The sequence below is a fragment of the Aulonocara sp. 'chitande type north' Nkhata Bay genome, linkage group LG22, assembly GCF_057382095.1.
Source record: "Aulonocara sp. 'chitande type north' Nkhata Bay isolate Kocher_YH1m ecotype deep benthic linkage group LG22, A_spYH_male_GT1.1, whole genome shotgun sequence".
NCBI lineage: Eukaryota > Metazoa > Chordata > Actinopteri > Cichliformes > Cichlidae > Aulonocara > Aulonocara sp. 'chitande type north' Nkhata Bay.
In genome coordinates this window covers 10,496,184-10,513,398 of record NC_141364.1, presented here as the reverse complement: position 1 = coordinate 10,513,398, position 17,215 = coordinate 10,496,184, and the positions used below count along the sequence as shown (strand labels likewise).

Below are 17,215 nucleotides of genomic sequence, written 5' to 3'. Positions count from 1 at the left end.
ATGTATGTGTGTGTGCGTGTGTTGCCTCATCTTTGCATATTAAGGTGGATACTCACAAATTTGTGAAAGATTTCATATCTCAAGTGTCCAATTTTCTTGCTTAAATAAAGGTAAAATAAATCAAGTGTCTTCCAGAGGTCAAAATAAATCCCAAAACAAATAATTTTACAACCTATTCGAACACGATGTGCTGAGAAACAACAAAGGTACCCAGGATTTATCTTGTTACTACTGTGATTCTTACATTTGCCAGGTAGTCCCTCTCCCAGGCTCGGCTGACTCCCCAGTCTTTTCTCTCTCCGCTCAGAGCCGTCATAGCTGCCACTTTGGCCCGAACTTCCAGCATGTCAGACGGCGGGATGTTTTTCACGATCTGCCTCGCCCACCACCTGACACCGAGGGATGAGAACAAGACAGCATGCCATGAGGGTGGATATTACTTCAAAGGCCCAAAGAAAGAAACGTTGGAGGAACAGCTTTAAGTTAGAGTCAGATAAAGGATAAAAATCAGTGATCCAAAACTCACTCAATCACACAGCCAAACACTGACTCGACTTATTCTGCAGCTACTGAGAATTTAGTGACCTTAAGAGATGAGTTGATTTCAACACATGTGCTTAAATGTACAGGATGGTACAGGATGCCATCCTGTACCTCCTACACAGAGCCCACTCACACCTGGATGGGGGAAAAGGCACGGTCAGGATCCTGTTTCTTGACTTTTCCAGTGCCTTTAATACCATCCGGCCCTGTATGCTTCAAGAAAAACTGAACAGGATGGAGGTGGACCCCTGCCTGGTGGCTTGGATCTCCGACTACCTCACCGACAGACCACAGTACGTCAGGCTGAAGGACATCACGTCTGACACTGTGGTCAGCAGCACAGGAGCACCACAGGGAACTGTGCTGTCCCCTCTTCTCTTCACCCTGTACACCTCTGACTTCTGCTACAACTCTGAATTATGCCACATTCAGAAGTTTGCAGACGACACAGCCATCATGGGGTGTATCTGGGATGATCAGGAAGAGGAGTACAGAAGTCTGGTGAGGAACTTTGTCGCATGGAGTCACACAAACCACCTGCAACTCAACACCTCAAAGACTAAGGAACTGGTTGTGGACTTCGGGAGGTCTAGAGCAGGTCCACTGCCGGTTCAGATAGAGGGGGAGGAGGTGGAGGTGGTCAACAAGTACAAGTACCTCGGGCTGTGGGTGGACAATAAACTGGACTGGTCATGCAACACAGAGCACCTGTATAAAAAAGCCCAAAGCCGACTGTACTTCCTCAGGAGGCTGAGGTCTTTTAACATCTGCAGGAAGCTCCTGAGGATGTTTTACCAGTCGGTGGTTGCTGGAGTACTTTTCTATGCTGTGGTGTGCTGGGGGAGCAGCACAGCAAAGAAGGACTCATCCAGGCTGGAGAAACTGATCAGGAGGGCTAGCTCTGTGGTCGGCATGAAGCTGGACACTCTGGTGACAGTGGCAGAGAAAAGGACATTAAAGAAACTGATGGACATTATGGACAATGCCAGACATCCTCTGCACACGGCCATTAACAACCAGAAGAGTCTGTTCAGTGACAGGTTGCTTCTCCCAAAGACAAGAACTAACAGACTTAAAAACTCCTTTGTCCCACACGCCATCAGACTGTTTAACTCCTCCCTGGAGGGGAGAGGGAGGGGAAACAGGAGGACAAAGGAGGGGGGAACAACTAAGCTGTAGTGCCTCTTCACCTCACTGTGCAATACCTTTTGTGCAATACTTTTGTAAATAGTCAACAGTGCAATAGACTCAATACTTGAAATGTGCAATTCACTTGTATTTTATTTTTTATTCCTATTTATTCTATTTATCCCCTTCGTATATTTTATTTATATTGTCTCTGTATTTATATATATATATATATATATATATATATATATATATATATATATATATATATATATATATATATATATATATATATGTGTGTGTGTATATATATATATATATTCTGTAACTCTGTAACTTCTGTCGGTGCTGTGCTTTTTTGGAAATCGAATTTCCCAGAGGAACCCACCCGAGGGATTAATAAAGTTCTATCTAATCTAATCTAATCTAAAAAAGAAACCAGATTTTTGCACACTTTACAAAATGAAGATGAAAGAGATGGAGGAAGAAAGCAGGCAGGGTAGAGAAGAGGTGGAGAGAGTGGTGGGGGAGACGAAGTGAGGATAAAGAGGTAAGGATGAAGAAGAAGGAGTAAGACTTTAACCCTAATGGATAGAATTAGGATTAGGTTAGGGTTTGGCACTTAGTTCAGATAGTTAAACCTAGGGTTAAGAGGCTTGAATATGTATAACTCTATGTGCAGTCGGGCGGGCAGCAGTCACTTTATGGGAAACACTGCTAACAGAGAATAAATTCCAGCTAAAATATTGAACCACTTATCCAAACAACTTCAAACTTGGGGCTGTTCTTCCTCAAACCCCAGAAAAGATCCACCAAGTCTGAAGTGGATCAAAAGAACGGCAAAGAACAGACAGATGAATCACTCTCGCATCTGTGAATTCAGGCTTTAGCCAGCAGCCACTTCGCTTAGCTTAACAAAAAGGCTGTAAACAAGTAGAAGGGCTGTGTCACAGTCTGGCGAGGGCAGACTGTATGAATTGAAAAAGGACCCAAAATGCAGACTCCAAGGAACAGGGAACAAAACTTGAATGTTAACAAAAAGCGAGCCGTTTAATATGGCTGGAAAAAAAGGTACAAACAAAGGGCAAGGCAAACTGAAGCAAAATTAACACAAACCTAAACTGGGAAATCTAAACAAACAATAAGAAAAACCTAGACAAGAAACTTGGAAGCATGGCATAGGAAACATGGCGTGGACAACAGACGACCTGACAATCACACACTGAAAACAGAGGACTTAAATACACAGGAGGTGATTAGGGGAAGTGGAGACACATGAGGAAACAGCTGGCACACATGAACATAATGACGTCACAGTGGGAGAGTAAAACTGAACATGATGAACACAGAACACCAGACCTCTTCACAATAAAACAGGAAACATAATGAGACATAGACATGACAACCCGAACTTGACAACGTAAGACACAGACATGAAACGCATGAAGAGCAGGGGAGATTTAACATGGTTGGAAACACGAGGGGAAAATAATAACTAGAAACACTTAGGCATAATAACAAATGAACTTAGGAACCTGAAGGGCTTACATAAACTAAAACATCAAAATGAACTAAAACTCAAAACACTGGGTCATAAGACCCAGGATCGTGACAGGCTGTTTCTCAATATCTTTAAACGTTAATACTTTACTAACCTCTAAAACTAATCCACTAATTCGAAAGTTACATCTCTTTTGTTTCATCTGTAATAAAGTCTCTAAAGTGTTTCACATCTAAGCAGCAACCTCTGGGGATGAACAATGAAGCCAACATGAAAATCCCCAAAGCGGCGTTTCCTAAAACTGCCACTTCAGCTTGGCTCCAAAATCAAGTCAATCCCCAGAGACAACGATTTGATAACACCCAAGTTTAAAACTGTGTGACTGTGCATCATGTTGGTAGGGTTCCCATGGATGCAGTAAGGATGGACACTGCTTCTTTTGGCTGAGCTTTTATTAAATATATAATGACACAGCATAATATGTCAGTCTATGTAATGTAAAATATCCTTAGTATTTCACAGACCACACAGAGTTGCATATTTTTATGTGCTCTGACCTGCGATGCAGCATGACTGTGATGCTGTGAAACTGCGACAGTGCTGCAGGCGGCGTCGGCCACTCCAAGCTCTTCCCATAGTCGGCCATAGTTCGCACATTAGCAAACCTCCGCTCCACCTCCCAGAAGTGTGCCTTGACCTTGTAGCGCTTATAGCAGCCCATGATGGCATAGATGGCCCTCATCCGCCGGCACCTTGCACGAGCTAGAGTCCCGCGCCACACCTGTGGGTCAGGTTAAAAAAACAACAACAAAGGGGCGTGTGAAAGAGACAAAACAAGAGAAAAATTATTGCCTCTGCATCCCACAGCACTTAAGACAAACTTTTCCTCCGGTTAGAGTTCCAGATTTCTCTGCAGTTATAAAGTAGGTCAGAGGAAAGAGAAAAGAGAAGGGTATTTCATTGAGCAAGCGAAGTAATTGACTTTAATGCAGCTGCGCTCTGGATCGCATTAATTATCCCAATTATTGTTACAGGAAATTAGGATTCAAGCTGGCAGATGAATTTCAGTCAAACATAACCAAGAGCCACATATTCATGAGACTGAGACAAACTGCAGTTTCTATTCTGATACCTTGAAGCCTGGTGGAAAAAACACTGCATGTTATTAACTTCAACACACCATCTGAACTGTTCCTGATGCTGAATTAGATGTCAAACTATCACATCAATGGATCTTTAAAATTAAACATTAAACCAGCTGTGAAGCATGGTGACACTTGCATGCCTCACCTTTTGCAGGAAAGTCACCAGGATGGGGATGAGGTGGTTTCTCTCCTGCTCCAGTGTGAAGAGAGACCGCGGCGTTCTCACAAACAGCTTTGTTTGGCCGTACGCAACGTCGTCCTGGAAACCGTGCTGGATGACGATGGCCTCCACAGCTTCCCTGTCTGACGCCATCAGGTGGTTTGGCCAGGTGTACTCGCACGTCATTTTATACCTGAACAACATTCAGCAAGAATCAGAGACGATGATCACATAAGTGTTTGCAGTCTGACCTCAAACTTGGGTAGAGACAGTTGATGTCAGTGAACATCACTAACTCTGCTACCTGAGAACGTGAGTTTCCAAGCAGTTTCCAAGTGTCAGATTGAGGGATCAATATCAGAAGCATAACCGAGAGAATTTTCATCGTCACTGTGATTTTGACATTTGCACATTTTTGTGCACCATGAACTCTCAACGAGGGTCAGACTTTATCCAGATGCCTTCTGTGATATCCAGAGGCATCGGAGGGCAGATATCTTAATTTATGGTATTAGAGTCAAGTGTAGCTTTGATTAAAATTGGAGAAAACATTGTGACCACACCAAAATAACATTCTGACATTGTCCATGTTTTTCTTCCTTTCATTGGCTCTCATTAAAAAATTTTAAAATCTGTATTTAATTACTTACATGGCCATGCTTCTGCCACATCTGCTGAGACCTTATTCTAATGTAGCACTTTCCTGCTCCCAGACAATTTTGTAACTTTAACTTTGACATTTGCTATCGTGCCATTGTGCACCTGCTGACAGGCCGTTAAAGAAAAACTCAGGAGTTTATGAGTAACACAATCACACTTGAGCTTTCCAATCTCCAGATCGGGCTCACTGCTACTTCCTCCTCTTCCCAAAAATCCAAAAATGGAATTCAACTTGAAGGTTTGCTATTTTGAAACTGTGGAGGAGATTCAGCAGATGGTCAGAACAGGACTTTAATCCTAAAATAGCTAGGGTGCTTGCAGTGGTGCAGAATTACACAAGAAGACAACCCTGAAGGGAAAGCAACCAGAGTATAAATGCTGAACATAGTCTGACAACTGAAGCCATAAACTTTTTCTTTTTAATTACCACCAGGGGGCGATCCCTCTAGCTCCCAAAAAAACTTCCAGTCCTGTGGAAGTCTGCCCTCCACTTTCTTGTGATGGGACCTCTAAACACTGTCCTGATGGCTAATGACTCATTTTCTAGTTTCAGGTCATACTAATTAAATTATGGTCATTATAATGACTTGTCCAACACGTAGTGACTTCAAAAAATACAAAACATATCATGCATAAACCAGGCTGGTAATGTTGGTAATGTGTTTTTTCTTTTAGCCAACTTTTTGACACACCTTAAATGTTAACTTTAGGTCTTTTTAGTCGTGTTAGGTTTTGTTAAAACAGGCACCAATTGTCAAATAGTCTAAATCTCTTGAGTAGTATTATTTACATAAATGTGTGCCATCTTTTTAAGGTTTCAGATCAAAGTACATTTTGGGTAAGAAAAGTTACTTTTTTTTAACTTTTTACTCATGGTGTTACACTCCGCTGCTGAAGAGACCACTTCACTAGACCGTAATCACGTTGTCTTACCTCTGCAGGAAGCGAGCATAGAGCTGCCTGTAGGCAAAGCCCGCCCTGCGTACCCTCACGTTCTCCAGCAGGCCAAGGTAGGCCACCTGGTGCTGGCAGCGGGCGTCATCAAACAACACCGGTGACTTCATTTCGTTGGGCTTTATACATCGCACATAGTATGGCTCCTGCAAAATAGAACAAGTTGTTCAGCTGGCATGGTGTGAGCTTTCTTTGGCTGTATTTCAACAAGCCTGTTTGCATTTTCAATAAAGTGTTACATCACTGGTGACACAGCAACACTGCATTTAGACTGATACTCTGAATGTATTTTTTCATAACACTCTTGTTTTATCACCTGCACAAACTTGAACAGGTCTTTGATTTTTCTCAGTGTTCGCGTCACCGCTGCGGTCATCACTGTGCGAGTAAATAAACTGAACTCAGCTTGTAAACTGTCAATGAGCTGCACCACAGCCAAGCTGCAAAACTGGCAAACTGAGTTCAGTGACCTTAATCAGACTTGCAGAATGTTTCAACAAATGCCACAGTGAGCAGCTGAGCCTCACAACAGCCCAGCCCCGCGCAGCTACTCGCTAGCAGCACGCCGAGCTGCACTTTAGATGAAGCAGGGTCATGGCTGGATGCCTGAACCTTGACAGTTATAGCGGGGATGCACTACATCCTGTCAAAGAACTGGCTGTTGTGTTTTCACTGATTTAACCGCTCTGTCCATTAAAGACAAATAAGGCGAAGCACTTTCTGACACCAAACACTGATCCCTGTGCAGGCTTTGCCTGGAGTTTCGACTCAGCTCGGCAGCAGTTTGAGAAAATGTCAGAAAATGAAGGCTGAGAGGAAATGAAGTGGGAAGCCTGAGCACAGGTGCTTCAGTACTGCTGCTGAAGAAAACTGTCTGCTCTTTCAACGTGACCTACAGCAAAAAAAACCCTTCAGGCATGGGAGTTTACTTTCATTTCACCTCAGCCACATCATGACGAGATGCTACAGCAGCCCGGAAGCAGGCCATCCAAAAATAACAGCAAGAAATGTCAGACTTCAGTCAGTGAGATGAGGCCAGGCGAGGTGAGGTGCATACTTTATGTACCACCTCCATCTCCTTCTCCTCCTCAGCACCCTCTAAACGCCACAAAAAGACAGATAGGATCAGGACAACTTAGAAACACTGCTACTCCCTGACACCACAAGGAACAGACTGCGATGTATACATGTAAATGCTACACCTCTTCTTCCTCTTCCGATGTTTATTATGCACTATCCAAAGGAGACATCACACAAACACATTGGGAGTCTCAGAATAGTCTGTGAGTCATGCAGACTTACAGGGACCAGAACCGCCTATAACTGGTGCAGAGCATCAGTACAGACAGCAGAGTAAACTGGGGAGATGATCTACGCTGGCACTAAACACAAACTCTGACACAGAAATATAAACAAATCTGTAGGTTTCCAGAGTAATTGATTTGACTTCAATTCATGTTCTACAAAATCAAAGCACAGAAGCAAAACCAAAATAAATGCTCCACTGGACTCAATCTTTCATATGTTTTTTGCTAGATTAAAATCTGTAACCTATATAAACAAATGTGTTATGTGTTTATGAAAACAGCATATAAAAAACACAAACCATAGAATTATAGGCTGACTGTAAAGCTAATCAGACAGTCATTCCACAAAGCTAAATCAGGAAGTAGCTAAATCCAATCATGATGGAAGAAAGAAGTCTACTAAAATCCTCTAAAGCTAACAAGCTTAGAGCAACTGTGTAATAGGGTAACTACCTAGACAGTAATGCTAAATAATGAAAGAAAGGCATATGAAATTTTACCTGATAAGACTGGCATGTAGCTTAGCTAAAGCTAAAATGATTGATTCAAATATATCCTTTCTTACTTTTAATTAAATTATATCTTAGTAACTTATCTAATGATTTGAGGAAAAGGCATTTTGCCTATTTCTAAAGTTAGCAAGCTTATAGAAACTCGGTAACTGGGTAGAAACTAGGTAGCTAAGCTAAATAAAGCAAGAAAAGGCTAATTAAATGCAAGCTTGTGATTAGCTACCTACATTAGCTTTAGCTGAAGCTAAACTAAACTGAACAATATTACGAGAATCATTTTTATGCTATCTTTTTTAGTGAGATTTTATTTTGGTAATTTAACCAAGGTTTGAGCCAAAAACTAAATTTCTCACTAACTCACTAATTGGGTATCTATGGAAGCCCGTTTCCGCCACTAAAAAAAAAAAAAAGGATCCATAACTCAAAATTTCGAGTTATTTTCTCGAAATTTCGAGTTATTTTCTCGAAATTTCGACATATTAACTCAAAATTTTGAGAAAAGCAACTTGAAATTTCGAGTTAGCGCTGCCAATCAGTAATCTACGTGAATGACGTCATTTCCATGTTACCCGGAAGCTGAAGCCCTCAGCTACAAATGCTACAGCTAAGCTACCGGTATTACATCCAGTCGTGAATGCACAGATTGCTGAGTGTTTTCAGCCTGGCTTCACAAATGATGAAATCCCTGTGTTATTAGCTGAATCACATGGTGTTACTATCAGCAAACATACTTTAATTTGTTGGGATCCGTTTTTGAGTGCGCGGTCCTGCGCCATATGCTTCCGTGTAACAAGAAAGCGACCTCATTCACGTATATTTTTGATTGGCAGAGCTAACTCGAAATTTTGAGAAAAGTAACTCGAAATTTCGAGAAAATAACTCGAAATTTTGAGTTATGGATACTAGCTTTTTTTTTTTTTTTAGTGGCGGAAACGGGCTTCCATAGTTATCTAACTACACAGCTAAGCTAAATAAAATGAGATATGCAGCTGGTGATATGACCACTTTTTTTTAGTTAAAGCTAAATCTAAACTGAACAAATCCCCCTTAACTGGTTTGTGCCTTTTAATAAAGTGACATTTTGGTAGTTCTAATAATTGAGAAAAAACAATTAAACTCATCTAAAGCTAACAAGACTACATTAATAAGTAGATGGCTGCACTATAAAAAAGAGAACTATTTGAAATATCATCTGGTGAGACATCCACCTACAGTATATGTGTTCAAAAGTACTGGGTCACCTACACATTAAACCTACAAGAGCTGGCCATGGAAACTATACCATGAAGCTCCCAGTGCACAGTTTTTGTGCTGATGTTAATGCCAGAGGAGGTGTACGGGACTTTTAAGAGCTATGCTACATTGTGACTGAGCTCTTGTAGTTCCTAAACACCACAGATATTGTGGGATATCTAAGAGGAAAGACATTTCACTAACTGATGGCATCTTACTACAATACCACACACAAATTCAGCGAGCCCTTTAGAATGACTCAGTACATTTCCAATAAATGGGGAAATCCAACTAAGTCAAATTCTGGCTTGAATGAACTGACTGGTGCTACAACCTAAAAGTTTCATTATATTTTCAGTATAAAAGCAAATACTTTACTGTAACCGTAATGGATGCCACAAGTCATTTTAGACCATTTACCATTTTGGCTTCACACCAAACTACTAACATTTATTAGCAGTTATCTTACACAATCACATGCTATCAAGGTAGCACAAGGTAGGAAAAGGTACCGTTATAAAGTCTTAACCATCCAATCAACACCCTTTTGCAAAACGCTGTTATTATTTTAGCCATTTAACATCAATCATGTACTGTCTCATGGCAGCTCTCTAAGTAGACGGAGTGGTAGCGATTAAAATAATTATCTTAACACCGACATAAAGCAGCAGTATTATGGATTAACATATTTACAAACTAGTTTAGAAATCAGTTTTCTCAACTTTAATGCTTCTTCATTTACTACTCTTTGACTGTGTGGACATCAAACGTGCATTAATTAGCTGAAAATACATCCACAGCCTCCCACTGGGGTTAAGAGAAGAAACGAGGAAGTCGATCATAAGCAGAAACTACTAACCTTGCACGCCAGTTTATCAACCAAAGCCACAATGGAGTTCTTGAACAGGGTGGCAGCAGTCAAAGGCCGCTTGGTGACCTCTGTGATGCTCAGATGTCCATCTGGCCACATCTCTTTTAGGACTGGATTGGCACTATGAGAAGCAAGAAAGCGGGGTAAAGAGTAAAGAAAGGACACCATTAACTAGGCTAGCAGAGGAGGGATGTGCAGACTGAGGGAAGAAGAAACTCATATATACACATGACCCAGTTAATGAACTGTCAAGAGCATTATGATGCTGGGAAAAACTGTCAGTGATGCTTGTGTTTGGCACCTGTTGTACATAAGGCGCTTGAAGTCTTGGAAAAGCAGGTCCTTGTTCTTGTCCAAAAAGCCCTCGACGGAATATCTGCAACAGATGTAGAGAGGGTGATATGAGAGTAATTATTTAGTAATGAGAGGGCGGCCCCATTGATGAGTATTTGGAGTGAACAATAACAATCAAGATGCTAAAGTTACACAAAAGTCAGACTAAAATAGCAATAGAGTTTAAAGAGTAAGTGTCTGCCACTCAAAGGGTCGCTATCATTAACTGCACTCTCTGCTACTAATGACTCACAGACCTCCGGCAAAGGATTAGAGCAAGAGTCATGCTGCTTAGTCAATTTACAAATTAGGTACATGGTCAAATTCTCCTCATGGCTCGCGTTTAGATAAAATGAACTGTCTACAAACTAATCTGTCTGCCTTTTTTTTTTCCCTCCACAAACTGCTCAGTTGGTTTTGATGAGGCATCAGTGGGAGGTCACGGGCACATTGTAAGGCACAGTTACATAAGCTGTCCAGCTCCGGGGGATGAGCCTGCTGTAGTGTAAGCATTGCCTCATAAAAACCTCTCCCTCGTATTCACAGTGTAACAATACGATGCACAGTGTGGATGCATTTCTGACTTTAAAGAATGCATTCCTTTTATTGGACTGTGCACATATCCTGTAAATGAGAAGCTTTAAAACCAGTAAAAGCAGCAAAACAAAAATGTATACAAATATTCCCCTAAAATTACATTTTTTTTAAACTACATTATATATATAGGGGTTTTCTACTGTTATCACCCAGTTACAGGACTTTGGACTATAATCCATATTAACATACTCACAACAATGACACGTTTGGGGCACTTTTGGGTTCAGTGTCTCACTAAAGGACACATATGTATGCTGACTATCACAAGCTGGGACCCAGTCACCAACTTCCTGATTACTGCAGGACTTGTTTTACCTTCAACTGCTAAACCACTGGTTCTCAAACGTTCTCTGTCTTTCCCCACTTGAGGTGGCTGTAGCTCTGAAGGCAGAGGCAGGTCATCTACTAATTGGAAGGTTGGTGGTTCAATCCCTGCCATGCCAAAGTATCCTTGTACAAGACACTGAACCCTGAGTTGCACTCTGATGTGTTCACTGGAGTGTGAATGTTATATAGAAAAGCACAAATGTGAGTGAATGAAAGCGTTATATAAGCACCAGTCCATTTAGAAGCCAAAAAACCCTGAAACATCTGCATTTTTATCCAATTATTAACAATAATAAAGTATTCAACATGAATTTTACTTTCAATAAAGGCCTCCCCAATGGCTTCAGAATACTCTTGTTTATGTTAAATTAGCTTCCCTTCATATTCAGTCCAATGCCAGAGCAAATTAGCCAGTGTCTGGTCTCATTTGCACTGTTTCTTGGGGGGCATATGAGGGCAAAAACGTCCATATTTGGAGTCTGGAAAGGCTGATGCTGGACAGAATTATTTCACTGCATACTCTAGCATCCTAAGTTCAAGGCCAACATGTCACAGATTTCCATAATAGACAGTGTAAAAGTTGGACATAGCCTCCAGATCTTAGAAGGGATGCCAACGTGGAAGTGCCTTAAATCTGTATTTTAATGGCCACCAGGGGGCGATACCTGTGGCTCCAAAGAGACTTCCAGGCCTATAGAAGTCAAAGGGGAAATGGTCAAGGATTCGTTAACAACTTATCAGTGCCTATGACAGATGTGTCTCCTTGGCTCTCAGAAGTCAGTATAACCTGATCAGATTTCTTGGAGGCTCGCTGAAGTAAGACAGTGTAAAAAAAAAAGTGAGGGTTCAGGACCCACAACAAGAAGCCACAGCACTTATTTACAAGCATAGGAAAGCTGTTGCGACAGAGCAGACAGGAGAGGACAGGCAAAGACAAAGGCAGCTGGTCTCCAGAGAAACGACAATGATTTAGAGGAATGTATATTCAAGTATGAAGGTCAAGGCTGATGCAAGGAGACCGCTGAGTGGCACAAGGTGAAAGGCAGCACATATGGGGAGAGTCAGGTGACAAAGATGTGAGATGCCTGCAATATAAAGCTGTAGAGTAGGAATATATGAAACTGTATATCTTTCCTGAAAGGCTGGCTGAAATTCTGCAGGGATTTAAAAGCGCGGATAGCAATGAGAGCTAGGTGAGTGTTGCAGAACAGAAGCAGGAGAAAAGGAAACAGGATGAGAAAAGGAGGAGAGAACAAAGTAGGTCAAAGCTTCTGATACTGGTGGTTTGGTGAGAGTGGAGAAAGGGGGGGCCAGCGGGTGGTGAGGAAGAGGGTATATTTAGCTAGAGTAAGGAAAGACTGAGACGGGATGGGATGGGACAGGGGATGGTGCCACCAGGAAGCAATATACGAGAGGTGACAGCTCAGCTGGAGAGACCCCGTCGTGGCCCTGAGGTGATCAGGGGGCGGATGATGGGGACACGTAGTGACAGGGACAGCCATCTGTCATGACTTACTGCAGGTCTGTGACACACGCTCTTATCCAGCCCGTCATATTACCGCTGGCAGGACCCTGACGACATGGTTTTTCTAGGATGCTCATGACTAAACAATTAAACAAACGTAACATTCAATAATTTAACCCTCTCTGACTCAGCTTACGTGTGTGTTTTTTCTCTGACAGCGCAGTGGTCTGGCGATCAAAATTAATCTGCTTATCTTTCCATCGTCTAGCCCTAACCCTAATGTCCAGAAGAAAAGGAGGTTTTATGAGCGTTAGAAGTTAACAGGGAGTTAGACAGTTGAATTTTACACAAAACTGTGTTCTGACTGAAGTATTTGTATAAAATCAAAAACATACAGCACTGCTTTAGCTTTAGACATAAACAAGGATGAAAAACTAAATACGTGGAACATTTGGCAGGTTAGTGAAGTTGGCCTAGTTGCCTGGTACTTCTGTACTATCTGTTTATCACTGTCTAACTGGCTAATTTCATCCAATCAGATCAACGAACCACTCGACATAGAGAGCTAGATGCAGCTGAAAGGGAGTGAGCGGTCAGTCCGTTAGCATGTTGTAAGATGTTTCTTTGTAAGCAAAATCTTCATTTAAAAAGCACCCGCAGGCAATGAAAAGAACTTCAAAAAGTTCTTGACTAACACTCATGTTGATCAACCAACTGTCACAATATTTTTGATTAAGTGGTCTCAAACTTTTTCTTTTGGGTTTGCATTAAAAAAAAGCATAAATTTGTGAAATAATTAAAATTAATAGAGTAATTCTTAAAAGAGTCTTGTTAGTTACAATCCTAATTAATATAAAAAATAATAAAATGAACAGCTACTTGGACATTACTGCATCAGTAATAATAACATTTTGTCTCATATACTACATCACTACTACAAGAACCTTTTCTTTTATGCATTTCAGGGGAATAGAAACACCATTGCTAACTGTGGGTGAGAGCGATCCTGAGCTGATGCATGAAATTGTCCTGTGTTTCTGTGTGTGTTTGACATCCTGTTAGCCTGGATTTCCCAGAGTCACAGAACCTCAATAAACCTCCTTCAGTAGTCTTTGATTACTGCTGCTGTATCACACAGAGACGAAATTGTCTCATCAGTTGGCTCCATCTCTCCTCATCCTCCTCTACTTGTGTGTTCCCTTGACATATTAATGTCCTTCCCTCTCTAGATTGAGGGCAGTACACGTGAGCTGTGGGGATCCAAAGCCACGGTGGCTGACTGCTGGCCAGGGGCATCATCTGGCCGCTGCAGTGTTTAAATCCCGATAAGGAAATGGAGCAGTGATGGAGAAGGAAGCTGAGCAAAGTGTTTCTTCTTTAGTCTGTGTGTCATAAACCAAGCAACCACTAACATCAATGAAAAATAAATTCAACTTTCAGAGCAGGCTAAAAGCTAAAAAGCTCAATATGCATATATCAGTTTTATAGCCATACATGTGATTTATGATGTCATCTGTCCTATAAATTGTTTTCTAGCAGCTCAGAACGCCTCCTGTTTGACTTTGGTAAAGTACACATTTGTAAGCCGCTGCCAGGGTAACTATAGCTCTTTTTTTAAAAGTTTTTAATTTTTAGATTTAGCCTACTTTTACAAGTATAATTTATCTGTGCATTTACTACAGGGTCACGGTTGCAGGGGCATGTGTAGATACCCAGACCTCCTTATTAAAGGCCACCTCATCCAGCGTGACATTCAAAGCCTGACATTATTAACGTTATTTCCCCAGTGTCCCGGGTCTTCCAGAAGGCCATCTCCTAGTTGGACTTGCCCAAAATGTCTCGCATAGGAGGCATCTAAAAGGCATCCTAGTCATATATCTGAATCACCATACCTGCCTCCTTTCAAGGTGGAGGAGTAGAACTTCTTCCTGGGAGAGCCCAGACAGTTTTAACTGCTTTTTTCTGCTTCAGTGTTACGTTCAGAGTGTTTTTGCTATAGTGATAAAGGCTGATATAAGCAAGTTTTCAGAACATAACTTACAAACACTTGACTCATAGTCATGTTTACCCTCCAGTCTCAATAAACATAAGCAAAACTGTCTCACAATCCTGTCTATATTCAAAAATGTCACTAAAACAAAACGCGCTTTTTAAAAATCTTTACTATCTCTACTTACCTTTTATTAACATTCATTAAAATATCTTATTTTTCACATGTGGTTTTGATTTTTTGTTTAGTTTTAGTGAACTAAAACAACCTTTGTCACTACAACAAAGACGATATCAGTAATGAACGGTTGTCTGTCTCTCTGTATTAGCCCTGTGATAGACTGATGATCTCTACCCCGCCTCTGTCTCCACACGACAGCTGGAACAGACTTCAGCACTCCGGTGACTTCAAACTACATATGTGGTCAAGAAAATGAATAGATGGAATTTATTCTATGTGTTGTAAAACATATATTTTAAATTATACGTGATTTAAAATTTGACATATAAAATATTAGCGGTTTGGAAGCTTTTGGACATGAATATCCACTGATCCTGTTGAAAATCATGTCTTTCCAGCTCTTGTAAGCAGATGTGTGCGTGTCCTCTCTATGCCACTACATTGCCCTGTTTATGTGCAGAGTAGTGTCCTACTCACATATGTATATGTGACTTCTGAACCCTGCTGTCATCTGTGGAAACATCCACTGTCCATACAATTATACATTAAGTGGATATGAAAAGTGACAACATCTTTCCAGGATTGCACAGATTTTGGTTAACATGGGAATTTACTACATATTCTGCTCAGTAAAGCTGTCACTCTGGACCGCTGGAGCCCAAATGATGTCATTGACATGAGCTGACCTCCTTTAATAGGATTTTATGGCTTACACTCGTGAACTCAAGCACAGCAGCCTGTCATTATTTTTTCTCCACAGAGAATCCTTGGACTGAAAAACATGACAACAAACAGTGCAAAATGTAGCGACTCACGTGACGTCTCCGGCATAGTGGCGAATACGGAAGTGTTTCTGAAAGTCCATGCTTTTGTCAGTGGGGCTGAGCTGGAAACAAGAGAGGACAATGTGAGTGAAATATGATCTATTTAACTCAATTACAGACATCTTCAGACTCAACTTTACGAGGAGTTTTGGAGATCCTGCACTTCATAAAGCATCTCATATCTGGAGCAAACCTAAAAGGAAAAATGTTGGAGAAACTCTGCTCTCTAGTGGTAAAACCTCAAAACTGCACCTGTTCTCTTAGGTAACTATGGGTGTTTTTATTCTCCTCTATATTTAAATTTAAAAAAAAAATTGTATTGTGCAAAATTCTCAAACCGCCTCTCATTTCTTCACATTTTGAACAATGAGAGACAAGATCATTGATTTACTGAAACATGCAGACATGAATACAAACACAGTATATAAGAAAAAGCCCTGCCCCAAACCCTGACACAGCTTAAATCGCGTTTTACAGATGGCCGTTGACCCTCTCTGTACACAGTGATGAAAATTTGGACCAGAAATTTCAAATCCGGTCTCATCACTCCGTAACACCTGCTAACACTGATTTTCACTCCAGCTCGGATGTAATTTGGCATACCTCAGCCTTTTCTCCCCGTTTCCCTTCCTTAAGAGTGCCATCTTGAGCGCCACCCTTCTATTTCTGATGAGGCTTCAGTGAACAGTGGATGATTGAACTGAAGGGCCAGATGCATCTCTTAGGTTCTGTGTCAGGTCTTTGCTGTTTTTATGTCTGATTTCCTGACAGGACTTTCAGATACTGTTCATTTGATTTTAGGACTGTCACTTCCTCTTTATCTCCACTTGTTAGTTTTCCTCAGTTTCTTAATGACAGAGTGCACACCATGCTGAGTTATGCATGATAACTTTTCAAACAATAGTTCTTTGGGAATCAATCTCTTGGTACAAAAATATATTTTATGCCTGTCAAACTGTCATCTTTGGTATTTTTCATATATGCAATAAAGAAATGCAAATAGACTGTTTTTGCACCAGGCTGCTAATAAGCACCCACAGATATATTTTAAAATTGGTTCTTTGCTAAGTTGTCTGTGTAAAGACAATACCAATTGAAGACCGTTGACCCCTTACCCTTGAGTTAGGTGCCTTTTATCCTTGAATGATGTATAAGTCAGTGTCAGTAGCTTAACAAACAGTAAAACAAATGGTCAGGTAAAAGGACTGGACTGGAAATGAGTGAAAAAGCAGCCAATGTCCAAAGTAAAACATATGAAGGACCTTCAGACAGTCTAAAGAACTGTTGCTCAACAATTCCATTAAATATTGTGACTGGTTAAATTATACGTCCACGTAAATGGACATTTCAAGTCTTTCAAGGCTCAGCACTGCCTTCCATTTACTAATATCTGCCTGAAAGAAGATTTCATCTCATTTATTGATTCTGACTAGTGTGGATTTGTCTCAACCTTTATCCAATAAATTGCTTCACTGGCTTTACTGG

General features: G+C 41.0%; 1 protein-coding gene across 2 annotated transcripts in view; it reads right to left on the bottom strand.

The window, feature by feature from the left end:
• Positions 1–17,215, bottom strand: part of myo1g (myosin IG) — a 66,263-nt gene that overhangs the window by 34,282 nt on the left and 14,766 nt on the right. For both annotated transcript variants that reach the window (XM_086280825.1, XM_086280824.1), the window contains exons 12-18: positions 15,722–15,792; positions 10,316–10,390; positions 10,003–10,135; positions 6,071–6,237; positions 4,463–4,670; positions 3,730–3,953; positions 245–389 (exon numbers count right to left, since the gene is read on the bottom strand). In XM_086280825.1, coding sequence (XP_086136951.1) covers positions 245–389; positions 3,730–3,953; positions 4,463–4,670; positions 6,071–6,237; positions 10,003–10,135; positions 10,316–10,390; positions 15,722–15,792 — 1,023 coding nt within the window. The remainder of the gene's footprint in view (positions 1–244; positions 390–3,729; positions 3,954–4,462; positions 4,671–6,070; positions 6,238–10,002; positions 10,136–10,315; positions 10,391–15,721; positions 15,793–17,215) is intronic.